The sequence below is a fragment of the Rousettus aegyptiacus genome, unplaced genomic scaffold, assembly GCF_014176215.1.
Source record: "Rousettus aegyptiacus isolate mRouAeg1 unplaced genomic scaffold, mRouAeg1.p scaffold_m13_p_8, whole genome shotgun sequence".
NCBI classification, from domain to species: Eukaryota; Metazoa; Chordata; class Mammalia; order Chiroptera; family Pteropodidae; genus Rousettus; species Rousettus aegyptiacus.
The window spans coordinates 5,423,337-5,437,415 of NW_023416311.1; the positions used below are offsets into that span (position 1 = coordinate 5,423,337).

Below are 14,079 nucleotides of genomic sequence, written 5' to 3' on the forward strand. Positions count from 1 at the left end.
TGGTGAGCATGCTGCCCAGACACAGACGCGCTCGGAAGGGGCCAGTGTCTGAGGCCACCAGGGTCATTGTAGCCATCCCCCAGGCTCCAGGTGTAGAGTGCCTTTCTCCCTGATCTCCTGCCCCCTTCCCCCCTCTTCCCTCCTCCCAAATTCTAGATGTCATCATGGTTCATGTTTCCTTGTGCATCTAAAACTTTTCTATGCCAGATCTTCCTTTTTTACACAAATATTGGCATTCTGTAAATTAAGTCCCCCCCCCCGCCCACACACACACATTTAATTCCATATCTTCACCCTTTTCTATATCGGCGTGTTTTAAGGTTTTCTTGTTATCAGCTGCATAATACTGTCATTGTATGGACGCATAGCATCTTCCTGAGACAACCTCTTATGGAACCATACCAGCTTCACTCCACCATTTCTTAGAAACAGAGTTTCAGGGAACATCCTGGGTATCTGTTTTGTCATATTGTATGATTTACCTGTAGGATAAATTCCTAGCAATGCATTTGCTAAGTTAACGAGCAGGTGCATTTAAAATGGATAGACATTGCTAAATGGTCCTCTGCAGACACTAAATTTAAACTTGTAATGGTCTCACGTGAGACTATGCTTTGACTTTTAGGCTGTGCCGTGCCAGAGTTGTAAGATAGAAAACACAATGGAGCTTCTCAGGCCTGAAATGATCAGTTCTGTCTGTCCCCAGAGCATCCTCTGTAGGAGCTACCATGTCTCTTGCTAACCCAGCGCTCTTGCTAGGAAGGAAAAGTAAGTTAGCTTTACTAATTAAAAAAAAACTTCCTTATGGAATTACTTTAAAAACAGTTAGGATTCAAGTGAGTTAGACAGATGTCCTGAGGCAAGTTTCATGACAGGTTTACTGCTCACCTTTTTCCTGTTAGGTGAGGTCAGGCTTCCTTGGGACCATGCCATTGGGAGGTGGGGCAGTGGCAAGGGGACCAGGCCATGGAGTGAGGAAAAGGTTTTCTGCTGAGAGGAGGTCGGGTCTCAGATCTGGGTTCAAATCCTGCCTCCAACTTTTACTAGCGAATGCTTTAGTTTACTTTTCAGGACCTTGGTAGTATTCCATGAATAATAAATAATGCCCCTTTATGAGACCTGGTGAGATGGCGTGTATAATAAATTGCCTGGTCTGATAGCCCATGAATCAAGGGTCCCAGTAACTCTAGTGGTTATGAACAGAGTTAGAGTCCCAGCTGCCTCGTGGAGCCCAGTTCCAATCCTGCTTCCCTCTGCATACCTGGCTCCTCCCACACCTGAGCCAGGCCTGGAACAGCTTCTCTGCAGAGGCCCTTGCAGCTGGTGGGTTGTGCGCTAGATCAGGACCAGAGGCTTTCATTTTGCCTGACTGGCATTTGCAATGTGCAGCGGTTTAATTTTAGGGGTGAGGATTTGAAACCTCAATTCAGTCTTCCCGGTCTGTCGAAAAGCTGGCTATACAGGGCCCACATGCTTGCTAGGTGACACAAACTGGAGTCAAGCTGCCACCTTGGACAGGTGGAGAAGGCCCTGCCCAACCACCTCTGGTCTGGATCTCTCTGGATTGCTCACCTGACCTCAAGGGCTCCGCAATCTTGAACCAGCAGCTTGACAGTGAAACCCTGAGAGAAGCTGTCAAGCAGGCCTGATGTCATACAGATCCTGTATTCTTTGGGTTCTGGGGTATTTTACTCATCTTTTATTAATGTAGACATGGAAGGGGAGGACCTTTTACTCCTGAGCTGCTCTGAGGAAAATAAAATTGATGCTAAAACAAACTAATGCAGCTGAACAGTTGGTCCAATTTCAATTCAACCCTTTGATCCGGAATCACAGATACCATAAAATGTTAGAGCTGGGCCAGCCCACCACCACCTCTGCCGACCCCCAACCCCAAATGAACATTGCAAGGCCCAGAGAGGGAGAGCGACTTGCCCAGAGTCACGCAGCATGTTGGGAGGAGAGCTGGGACTTGAAACCTTGTGGTTTTATAGAGGCTAACAAACATCTTGTTTGTGCTCAGAGAGTTAAGCCATTCGTTGTTGGCGAGGAAGCCAAGGCTGTGTATAGGGCTGACAGACACACTCAGCTGTGGCAAACATTGCAAATGCCAAGAGTGACAGAGTCCTTTGCTTTCATCAGAACGTTTGAGAGCAGCCCTTGATCATGAAGTGTACTTATATCCATCAGTCCCGTGTAATCACCTGGAGGGGTCCTTTCAGCCCCAGGAGCTGACGCAGGACGTGGAGGGAGAGACGGAGGAGGAGGAGGAGGGCTTGGGGAGGAAGAAACAGGACTGAGGGTCCTCCCTCGAGGTCTGGCCATGTGGGCGGCTGGCTGTCTCTTGTCTGTTCTGCGACGACCTTGCTCATTTGGCATTCTAGGTTGGTGCTGACTAGTGGCCGTCCTGAGCTTTAATTGTCTTTCCCAAGAGAGGCCATCTTTGGACTCTAAAGCAGTGGTTCTCACCGGGGACAGTTTGGCACCCCAGGGGACATCTGGCAGTGTATGGAGACATTTTTGGTTGTCATGGCGTCGGAGCGGATGCTACTAGTGGTGGGTAAAGACCAGAGATGCTGCTGAACGTTCCGCAGTGCACAGGACACAAATATCAATATGCTGAGGTCAAGAAACCCTGCTCGAAATTAAGGACCACAGCGGGGTGGACCAGATTTTGCTTCTACCCAGCACAGGGAGAGTTCTGTCACGGGACTCGGTGATCTCTGATCTCTGCTGCAATTTTGCAAGCTGCTTTTCATTCCCCACCGGGCCTCACCTCATGCCTTACCTGACATTCTCTGCCTGATTGTCCACCACCCCGAATTTGGAAAACTCAGAGTTCTGGGCACATGCTGAGGCAAGTCCTTGTAACGATACAACCAAATTATCCGGAGCCTTCGAGATGCCACGTCTGATGCAGAATGTGTCCCGTGTGTGGCTGTGTTTCCTTTGGTCTTCAATTTCTCTGCCTGTTCCCTAGAAGACGGACAATACAGAAAAGATCACTTTGAAACCGTATCTTGATTTAGAGTCCACCCTACCTAGCTGTGCCACGATGGGCAAGTTACTTAACCTCTCTGTGCCTTCATTTCCTCGTGTGCGAGCCAGAGGTAACGGTGCCTCTCACAGAGTTTTTGAGGGGATTTAATCAGATCATTGCTGGTGCTCAGTAAGGTGTAGCAGCTATGATTACTGATGTTAACCTTAGTAACATAATTGAATTTTCTTCAGAGCAAATCTGTGGGATTTTGTCAGTATTTTGTGGCAAAGACGTCTGTGGCTGAATTATGTTGGGGGTCCTGGGTTCAAAGGAGTGAAATGGCTTTCAGATTTCAGGACTCACCAGGACCTTGGGTGTCCTGATAAGTTTTCTGCCTCTCCGTGAGGGGAGGGAACGTGGAGCACTTTAAAAATGGGTCTGACCACAGAACTTTCTGTTGTCGTTTGAAAGTGTTTCAACCTCCTTGCCTCTCTCCCTACCCCCACCTCAAATACATTCAAGGGGTTAGGGTTCCAAGGAGCAGACTGGGAAACACCTTTCTAGGGTGAAGCCACACTCCTCGTCCCTTTTCTTCTTTCCTTTGGCCAAAGCAGATGTCACACATTGTGACTGTCAGAGGTATCGGGGCCGTGGGAAGCAAGTCAGCTTCTCTCTCCTTTTTTGGACAGACACCACTCTTTGCATTTGATCTTGTTTGTGTTTTTGAATCCTAGATTAGACAGGGTTCCCAGCAATGGAGATTCTTGTGTCCTTTGAATTTTCTGTTTGTATTTTTTTGCTGTTTTTTTTTTGTTTTTTGTTTTTTGTGTTTTTTTGTTTGTTTGTTTGTTTGTTTGTTTTTACTTTTAAGGCAACTCACCCACATTGCAATTAGAAAGAGCCCACTTGGTTGTCACACTGCCGGGATCAAATAGAACACTTCTCCCGGCCCTTTTGAGTGTCACCAGCTACATTTAAAAACTTGTCACTAATTGAACAATAAGATAAACGTACTTAACACTGCCGAGCCGAACATTTAAATGGTTCAAGTGGTAAATTTTATGTTCCGTGTGTTTTACCGTAACTAAAGATAAAGAGGAAAAGAGAAAGAGTGTCAGAATTTTTCGTGGATGTGTACTTCATTTCCAGAAAGCGCGCACATGCCTGTGGGTGTGCCGCCGGGTGAATTTTCACAGAGTGAACACAGCCATGCATCGGGCATTCAGATTAAGAAACAGGACACTGGCCCACAAGCCCCCTCACGCCCCACCCTCCGGTCATGGCGTTTGACTCCTATCACCCTTGGTTAGATTTACCTGGTTTTGGGCCTCCTGTTCCCAGAATCACACAGTATGGCCTTTTTGGCGTCTACCTTTTCAAGTGTGTTCAGATTTGTTCTCGCGGTGGCGTGCAGCTGATCTGGGACCCATTTCGAACGTTTATCAGGTGCCATCACTCTGCGAGGTGCCTTAAAGGATGGGTTCATTTATTGCAAACTACCCCGCTGAGCTTCTGACCCACCTGTCAAGCTCGCGTGGGAGGCAGGGCGTCACGTGGAGTTGGGCCTGGGTTCGGATCCCAGCTCTGCCATTTTTTGTTGTCGTTGTTGTTGTGTGACTTGAGGCAACTTCCTTCGCCACTCTGAGCCTCAGTTTCCGTACCTGTACAGCGGAGCTGATCGTAAAACCCAACTCCCGAGGCTGTGGCGATGTTTCTTGGTGATCCTACATGTGAAGGATTAAGCCTGTCGGGGTCCGTGAGAGTGAACCATTGCCTTTGGCATTCAGAAAACTCGACCCCAGGTTTGACATACAGGCCAAATGGGAAATGGCGCAATATTGGCAATGCTCAGAAGTAGAAGATGGCTTCGTAAATTTTATATAGCAATATTTTTCCTTTTAAGGAAAACGTCAAACATGGAAAGCAGAACAGTGTAATCCACCTGCTGAGACCTTGTCAGGCAGCCTCAGCCATTGTCAGCACTCCGGCCGATCCCGATTCCCCTCCAGGTCCCTCTTCATTTTCCCTCCACCCCGATTCTTTTGAGATAAGCCCCAGGTTTGCCTTTTCATCTGAAATACTTCCCATTTGTCTCCAAAAGGAATGGACTGTCTACGTAGATAAAGATCACAGGACCATTTTCCGGATCATCTCATAAACTTTTTTGGGGGGGAGAAGTTGTCAAATGAAATTCTGTTTTTTTTTCTGACCACTATGTTCAAGTTCTCAAAGTGTTCCATTTAAGAGGGAGCTTTTTTAAAAAAATGCGAAATGTACCTTTATTTGCTTTGAAGAATAATTTTTTATTTTTCAATTACAGTTCATATACAATATTATGTTTCAGGTGTACAATATAGTGATTAGACATTTATAGAGCGTATGAAGTGATCACTTTGCTAAATGCGATACCCATCTGATACCATACATTATTTTTACACTGTTATTGATTATATTCCTCATGCTATACTTTATATCCCTGTAATTGTTTTGTACTTCTTAATCCCTTCTTAATCCCTTCCCTTCTTTCACGCATTCCTCCAAACCACATCCCATCTGGTAACTATCAAAATGTTCTCTGTATCTATGAGTTTGTTCATTCTGTTTGTTTACTTTGTTCTTTTGATTTTCGCATGCTCATGAAATCATGTGGCATTTGTCTTTCTCTATCTGACTTACTCCACTCAGCACAATACCCTCTAGATCCATCCATGTTGTTGCAGATGGGAAGATGTCATTCTTTTTCATGGTTGAGTAATGTTCCATTGTATATGTGTACCACCTCTTCTAAATTCATTCGTCCAGTGTCGGACACCTGGGTTGCCTCCATATCTTGACTATTGTAAATAATGCTGCAGTAAACATAGAGATTCATGTCTCTTCAAAGTAGTGTTTTGGGTTTGTTCAGATAAATACCCGTAAGTGGGATTACTGGGTCCTTCATTGTCTCTCGTTACGGCCTTTGTTTTAAAGTCTATTTTGTCTAGTGTAAGTATTGCTAACCCAGCTTTTTTTCCCCCTTTTCATTTGCACGAAATATATTCGTCCATCTCTTTACTTTCAGTCTGCGTGTCTTTTGATCTGAAGTGAGACTCTCGTAGGCAGCATATGTAAGAGTCTCGTTTTCTTATTTATTCAGCCATCCTATGTCTTTTGATTGGAGTATTTAATCCATTTACATCTAAAGGAATCGTTGCTAGTTATGTAGTTATTGCCATTTTATTCATATTTTTTATCTTTTTTCTTAAGTCCCTCCATCATTTCCTGTAATACTGGCTTGGCGATGAACTCCTTTAGCTTTTTCTTCTCTAGGAAACTATCTGTCCTTCAATTCTAAATGACAGCTTTGCGGGCTAATCTTATTTCGTAGGTCTTTACTTTTTTTCATCACTTCGAATATTTCATGCCATTCCCTTCTGGCCTGCAAAGTTTCTTTTGAGAAATCAGCTGACACTCTTCTGGGAGCTCCCTTGTAGGTAACTACCTGCTTTTCTCTTGCTGCTTTTAAGATTCTTTGTCTTTAACCTTTGGCATTTTAGTTATGATGTGTCTTGGCGTGGGCCTCTTTGGGTTCATCTTATTTGAGACTCTCACTGCTTCCTGGGCTTTTATGTCTATTTCCTTCATCAGGTTAGGGAAGTTTTCTGTCATTATTTCTTCTAACAGTTTTTCAACTCCTTGCCCTCTCCTACTTCTGGTACCCCTAAGGTGTGAATGCTCTCTCCTACTTCTGGTACCCCTTAAACTAGCCTCATTTGGGGGCTTTTTTCTTGTTGCTGTTCTGGTTTTTGCAATTACTGATAGACATTGCTAAGATTGATTATTTTGTTAGGGGTTACAAAATTGCTACCTTCTGGTTTTATCGTTTCTTCGACATTTATGAGCCAGAATTCCTCCAAGTAGAAGGGAATACTTTTTACTAACAGTGAAGGTGTGGTCAGAGGAGGATGCTGTTGGGATTATTAAGTCCCAAGAGAAAATCAATAACAATTTTAAAATGCAGGAAATGCGATTGTCAACCTAGGACAACTCTATTTCACTTTTTTGAATAATAGACGTGATCATTCAGATGTGTGGAATGATTTGTTCCTTCCTCCATCTTTTTTAAAAAGGAGCTACTAGATCAGGTCTCCCAGGATAAATAACCATCCCCTCTGAACAAATCAGTTTTTTAAATTATTTTTCAGCCCCGAAAGAGAAAAGTAAGTAAAGGCACATCTGCCCCTCTGATTTTGCCTTGCAAAGTCTGCATGTCAGGACTGGCTGCCCAGATCCAGGACCAATTCTTGGGATGTGGGGGTTGGTTACTTTATCTCCAGGGGCTTTGGTACCCAAGCATGGAGGTTACCTTGGCGAGTTCAAAGGAACTGTGAATAGTCTTCCGTGGGTGTAGGGGCATCAGCCACACAGTGTATCCTGGTGACTGTACATCCTAACTCAGCCTGCACCTTAGTTCTTTGGCGCACAGCAAAAGGGGGCAGCTGAGGAGAGAAGGGGCAGGACGGAGGAGCTGGGTGAGGAGTGTCACCAGGGCAGGGCAGTTCTTGCAGATCTGGTCAGAGGGTCTGGAGCGGGTCGTTGGACAGCCCTATAGAGAGTCTGTTGCCTCAGCACCTGCCTTGTGGACACTTCTAGAAAATAAGATGAAGAAGCCATCAACAAATGGCTTCCCCATGTTGAGAGGACATTTAATGGCTTGACATTTTGTATGATAGACTTTTCCTTGGTAGTTATGTATTCATCGTGAGGGACAATTTGTATAGAAAAGACAGAATCAGTGTTTTGGTCCACCCCCTCACCCTTTTTTTTTTTAACCAGTTTTTTTTTTTTTTTAAATAATGGGTTGGTTCCCGAGCATCTTACAAGGATGCTAATGAATTTTTTTAAAATTATTATAAGCTCACGGATTTAAACATACCCATCTTTCAGCTCTTACATTTTCTTACTGATGTTCAAACTGCCCGACATTTGGCCAGAAAGAATTGTAGTTTACTATTTTAGCATGTAATTTTCCAAACTTTTAAATATGTATACACACATATAAAATGACAAGAAAAGTTCCATTATAAATCTTTTGATCAGCAATTAGCTTTATTGAGGGATAATCTATATATGGTAAAACTCACTAATTTTTTTAAAAAATTCACTGGTGTTAAGTCTTTTGGTCAGTGAGTTTTGACAAGCGTATATAGTCATGTAATCACCATTGTAATCAGGATATAGCACATTTTATCTCCCCAAAAGTTCCTTTGTGACTCTTATCAAGTTTCCTTGCCCGCCCCTGGCAACTTCTGGTCTGTTTAGAGTCTCCATAGTTTTGCCTCTCCTAGATTTCCATATCGGCGGAGTGATAGAGCATGTCGTCTTTGGGGTCTGGCTTCTTCCACTGAGCATATGCTCTTTAGATTTGCCTTTTTTATTGTGTAGTTTATTTCTTTTTTATCCCTGAATATTCCATTTATACGTATTTCCAGCTTAGAAATATATCCTGTTTCTTTGTATGGCCAAAAGCCACCTATTTTATGATCTGTTGATCTGAAATCTCCAGAAAAGGTGAATCAGTGGAGAGAGAGAGAAGGTTAGTGGTTGCCAGGGGTTGGAGGTGGGAACAGGGACTACAGATCTGCACGAAGGAACACCTTTTGGGGTGAGGAGAATGTTCTGGAATTTGTCACGATGATGAAGCACAACCCATAAGTTTACTAAAAATCATTGAGTTGTACATTTGCAATGAGAATGTTATGGCATGTAAATGACACCTTAATACGTATGTTTAAATGAAAGGGGGAAAAAAGTCTTCGTGGGACACAAATAAGAGTCCACATCTTGAATTCTGGTGGAATTACAGCGCTCCGTTGGCTGGGCGTTCTGCAGCGCAGCGAGGTGCTTGCTCAAGGCCACCGAGCTTGCTCGCGGGCTCGGCAGTTCCAAACAGCAGTGCAGTGCATCTTCCTGTACCCCTGTGACACCTGTCTGTTTCCTTGGCTGAATTTCTAGGAATGCAATTGCAGGTCGGAGGGTCTGCATAGATTTTTAGGGCCCTTCCATCCTAAGAGTGGCGGGTGCAGAGGCCTGGCCCCTATGCGCTTGACAACATTGGGTATTATCAATGGTTTCCATTTTAGCCAAGCTAATAAATAGGTGGAGGTCAATAACCTCATTGCTTTAACTTGCATTTCTTCACTTAACCAGTGCGATTGGACATCTGCTTCTTATGCGTTTTTGTAAAAAAAATATCTATTTTTGTTCATAAATTTAACAAAAAATTATGAAAAATACAAATAGAAAAATACATAACGGAGAGAGTGCACCCGTGTTCAGAGTAGCGATAGTCACAATACCTACAATGTCGACGTGACCCAAGTGTCCATCAGTGAGGAATAGACACTTCCAAACAACATGCCACCCACGCCACAATGAGGATGAACCCTGAAGACGTCATGCCGAGTGAAACAGCCGCTCACGAGGAGACAGATACCGAATGATGCCACTTATACGCGGTCCTTAGAGTCACATTATAGAGACAGAAAGGAGGGCGGCGGTCGCCAGGACCTGGGGAAAGGGGAGACGGGGAGTTAGCATGTCATGGGTGCAGAGTTTTCATTTTGCAAGACGAAAAGAGTTCCAGAGACGGATGCCCGTGATGGTTACACGGCAGAGTGAATGTACTTAATGCCACCGAACTGTACGCTTAAAAGTGGTTAAGATACTAAATTTTATGTTACATGTATTTTACTGCAATTGAAAAATTGGAGAACAATAATAGAAAGTAAAAATCCCTTTATTAAAAGTGTACTCAATAAGCGCATTTCGCCAGTTATTTTGCCTATATGATTCTAAATATTTTAAGTAAAATGCCGTCTTATATCTACTGTTTTACAGTCTCCCCTTTGATTTCATTTTCTAGAAAGCTTTATTGAGAGAGAACTCACGTACCACACAATTCTCCCCCCTTAAACTGTGTGGTTCAGTGGCTTTTAGCGTATTCCCGGAGTGATACATTCATAGCTACAGTAAATTCTAGAACATTTTCATTGCCCCAGAAAAGAAGCTCTGCACCCCTTAGGCGTTACCCTCTAGTTCTCTCCCAGCTGCAGGCAGCCACGAATCTACTCTCTGTCTCTGTGGATTTGCCTGTTCTGGGACACTTTGTGTAATTGGAATCACACAATGTGTGGCCCTTTGTGACTGGATTTTTTTTTTTTCACTTAGACTAATATTTTCAGAGTCATCCATGTTCCCATATGTGCAAGCACGGCATCGCTTTATATGGCTGAGTACTATTCCATCGCATGGATATGTCACATTTTGTCCATCCATCTGTGGATAAACATTTGGGATTTTCTGCACTTTTGGCCAATCGCAGACAGTGCTTCTGGGAACATTCCCATTCGAGTTTCCGTGTGGGTGTATGTTTTCAATTCTCCTGCGTAGTAGACGCCTGGGAACAGAATCGTGGGATCATAGGGGAACTCCGTGTTTAACCCCTTTTATTTTTGCAGTAAACAGTAAGACCTTGATGTCTTTCTGTGTCAACACACGGACCTGCTTTTCGCTTCTTAACCCCTGGGTAGTAGTTCACTGTGTTACGCGTCCAACGCCATGTGGATGGACGATAGGCAGTGATCCAGATCCTTTCCCGAAGGGCCTTCGGGTTATTTCCATTCTTTCACGACATAAACAATACCGCAGGGGACACCCTTGTCCTTTGTGGAATGTCTCTGTAGACCACCTCCCCAATCGGGGTGAGCTGAGGGCTTCGTCTGTCTTCAGCTCTCGGTTCTGGCCCGTTTCTGACCCTGTCGCCTTATTCCGCAGGGGACCAACCAGGCACCATGGCACAGAAGGGCCAGCTTAGCGAAGATGAGAAATTCCTCTTTGTGGACAAAAACTTCATCAATAGCCCAGTGGCGCAGGCTGACTGGGCTGCCAAGAAGCTGGTCTGGATCCCCTCGGAGAAGCAGGGCTTCGAGGCGGCCAGCATCAAGGAGGAGAAGGGGGATGAGGTGATCGTGGAGCTGGTGGAGAATGGCAAGAAGGTGACAGTCGGCAAAGATGACATCCAGAAGATGAACCCGCCCAAGTTCTCCAAGGTGGAGGACATGGCCGAGCTGACGTGCCTCAACGAAGCCTCGGTGCTGCACAACCTGAGGGAGAGGTACTTCTCGGGACTCATCTACGTGAGTATCTTGGGGTGACCGGTCCCTCCTTCCTGGCCTCCTGCGCCCCTAAGGGAAGGGCGAGGTCTAGAGATGTGTTTGGGGTGCAGGTTGGGATGCTGAACGTCTCACTGAGGGCGGCTACATGGTAAAATGGAATCATTCAGACCCGGGTTCTAATCTCAGTCCTGCCCTTCCTAGTTCTGCGGCATTGAACAGGTTAGCTCCCCTCCCAAAGACTCAGTGTTCCTATCTGCGAAGTGGGAATAATCACCGTCCCCACGTGATTGCAAAGATTCTGCGTGATCACATATGCTAAGCACCAAGGCACATGGTAAATACTCAGTAGATTTCAATGAAGAAGTCCCCTGCTCTTTCTCCATCTTGGAAATTAAGAGCTCATAACCTCCTTTGGAAGGCTGGTCCATTCTGGCAGCCGGCCGGGAGACATGAAGATCTGGTTCTGTGAGGCCGTCCCTGTCACGAATGGGAATGGCCCGGTTGGACCTGGACTTCCTCGGGTCGACTGCGCAGATCAGAGTGGACTAGAGCCTCACTGTCCTATATGGCAGCCGCTGGCTAACAATTTAGATGTGCATTAGTTAAAAATCAATACTTAAGAATTTATTTCTTCAGTTGCACTGGCCCTATGGCAAGTGCCCAACAGCCACACTGCTGTATGAGAAGGCACAGGTGTAGAACATTTCCATCATCATAGAAAGTTCTGTTGGACAACCTGGACTAGATGATGAGAGGCTGTGACTAGGGGAGGCACAGATTCTTTGCGGGGTTGGACCAACTCTCCAGGGTAGACAAAGACGTGGTAACCTAGAGGTGCCAGGCTGGGGGGCCACGAGTCCCCCAGCCCAGCCTTTGTCTTGCCTCTCGGAAAAGGCATGCTGGCCCCTTGAACGAGTTACCTAATTTCTCTGAAATTCCTTTTCCTTCTCCGTTAAGTGCACACAAGCCCAGCACCAGCCTCAACTAAAAATAAAGTAGTTGCCATGCCCCGTGGCACGTTGTAAGTGCTCAAAATGCGAGCTAGGCATTATGGTTGGCTTTGTTGTTATGGTCAGGTTTGTCGCTGCTAGTCGGGTGTCCTTGGTGTTTTTGCAAACTCGTGGAAACGGGAACTTCTGTCATCATGCCCTCTGGTCCTTCCCTGTACGTTTTGCCGTGTGAAAATTACAAAAAGCCCTTTGTCGTCTCTAAAACTGTCCTGCAGATTTTTTTTTTTTCCTAATTAGGAAAATGAGACACATCCCTTACAGAAGACTTGGGAAATTTAGGAAAGCGTAGCAAACACAAAATCGGTCCTCCCCCGGCGATGCAGCTGATGAGATGTGGGCGCGTCGTTGGGGTCTCTTGGTGAGAACGGTACATGTTCGCATACTTAAAAGCCAGTGCACGTGGGTCAGCGACCTGCTCTCCTTCCCACGTGCAAGGCAGTGCTTAGCACCCCCACGTCTCAGTCCCAACCGCCCCACACCCCAGAATGCTCTTTTAAGAACGAGGTACTGTATCCTGTGGATAGGCCATCTTCGATGATTCATTCTTCCAATGGGCGGTTTGGAAGGGGCTTCTGTAGCTTTTTCGAAGAGCCAAGGGAAAACAGGGAAGCAACTCATAGTCCCAGAAATGCCTCCTCTAAGCCAGCTTCTCTACTCGGCCATGCCTTCTCTCCCTTACTACAACAGCCTCTGAATAGGTATGCTTGTCCCATTTTACAGGTGAGCAAGCTGAGGCTCACAGTGCTAAAGGTCGTCTTTTTTCCTTAAGGGATAGCCCCTTTTGTCCAAGACGGCCCTCGAATGGAGATATTATCAACCCGCGGCTGTCATATCTAAGGACACTAGCCTGCAAGGAGCTAGAGAGAAAACTGGGTTCCTTTTGGGACCAGGTTGTCATTCTAAGACATGTCCTCTCCATCAAGGGAGATCGAGGAGGGGCCACTGTATGAATCTCACCTGCGGTCTTCCGACGTGGTCTTTGAGCCCAAAATAGAAATTAGAAAAAAATGAGGGACTTAATGAAGGTCCCGAGACTCAAACCGTCTTCTGATAGCAGATTAAAAATGCATCAAAGCTTCAAATTCCTGCCGTGCTTCTCCAGACAGATTAGTTGAAAAGCCTTTCACCCTTGTGACCACGTGCCTACTCCTCTCTCGATCCTTTCTGGTCCATTTAGTCTCTTAAATAGAAACTGTTGTCCACGATGAAGAGATAAAGAAGTAAAATGGGGGGCAGAGTGAGTCACCCCGCCAGCGTAGGAGAGCAGAAGGCATGGCCCGTGTTTACAGGCGGGGGGCAGATGGTGCTCACACAGCTGGGCTTGCTGGACTTTCCACCCCATTCTGCAAGGCTTACCTCAAATGGTGTGCCTTTGAGAACTTCCTGTTGGATATCTTGTCCTCTTGGATCCAGAAGAGTCTAGAGGAGACAGAAGGTCCTGACTAGTTGTCGTACAGATGCAGGTTCTGGGCTCAGCTCTGTCCAGTGACTTGCTGGTATAGTGTTCCCTTGTCCTTTTGGATGTTGTTGCTGCCTGGGCTCTGCCTGCCTGGAGTTTTTCATGACCATGTAGCAGTGGGCTCTAGGGAATGGGACTAAGGTCTCAGGTGGAGGGTGCTCAGTGAAGGTGTGTCCTTGGCTGTACTGGTACTGTCCCACGTCCTCTCCAGCCCATTTCATCCCTTACGACACTGATGAGAGCGAAACTTATATCTTACCCTGCACACGCAGTGACCAGGGCAGAGAGGTGACATGCCTTGCCTGGGAAGGGACCTCGATCAGACTCTGGCTTGTCATGTACATGTTTTCTTCACTCTCCTTACCTCTCTGTGGGGTGCTGAGGTGTAACAAGGCCCAGACCTTGGTTTGAGGCTTTTTTTTTTTATTAAGGGGAGGCATGTAAGACACCCACGAACTAGACGCTTCTAAAATC

General features: G+C 45.7%; 1 protein-coding gene across 6 annotated transcripts in view; it reads left to right on the forward strand.

The window, feature by feature from the left end:
* MYH11 (myosin heavy chain 11) overlaps positions 1-14,079 on the forward strand; it is a 105,673-nt gene that overhangs the window by 3,151 nt on the left and 88,443 nt on the right. For all 6 annotated transcript variants that reach the window (XM_036226202.1, XM_036226203.1, XM_036226204.1 and 3 more), the window contains one exon: positions 10,796-11,157. In XM_036226202.1, the coding sequence (XP_036082095.1) occupies positions 10,813-11,157 (345 nt within the window). In that variant the 5' untranslated portion in view covers positions 10,796-10,812. Of the gene's footprint in view, positions 1-10,795; positions 11,158-14,079 lie in introns of those variants that run through there.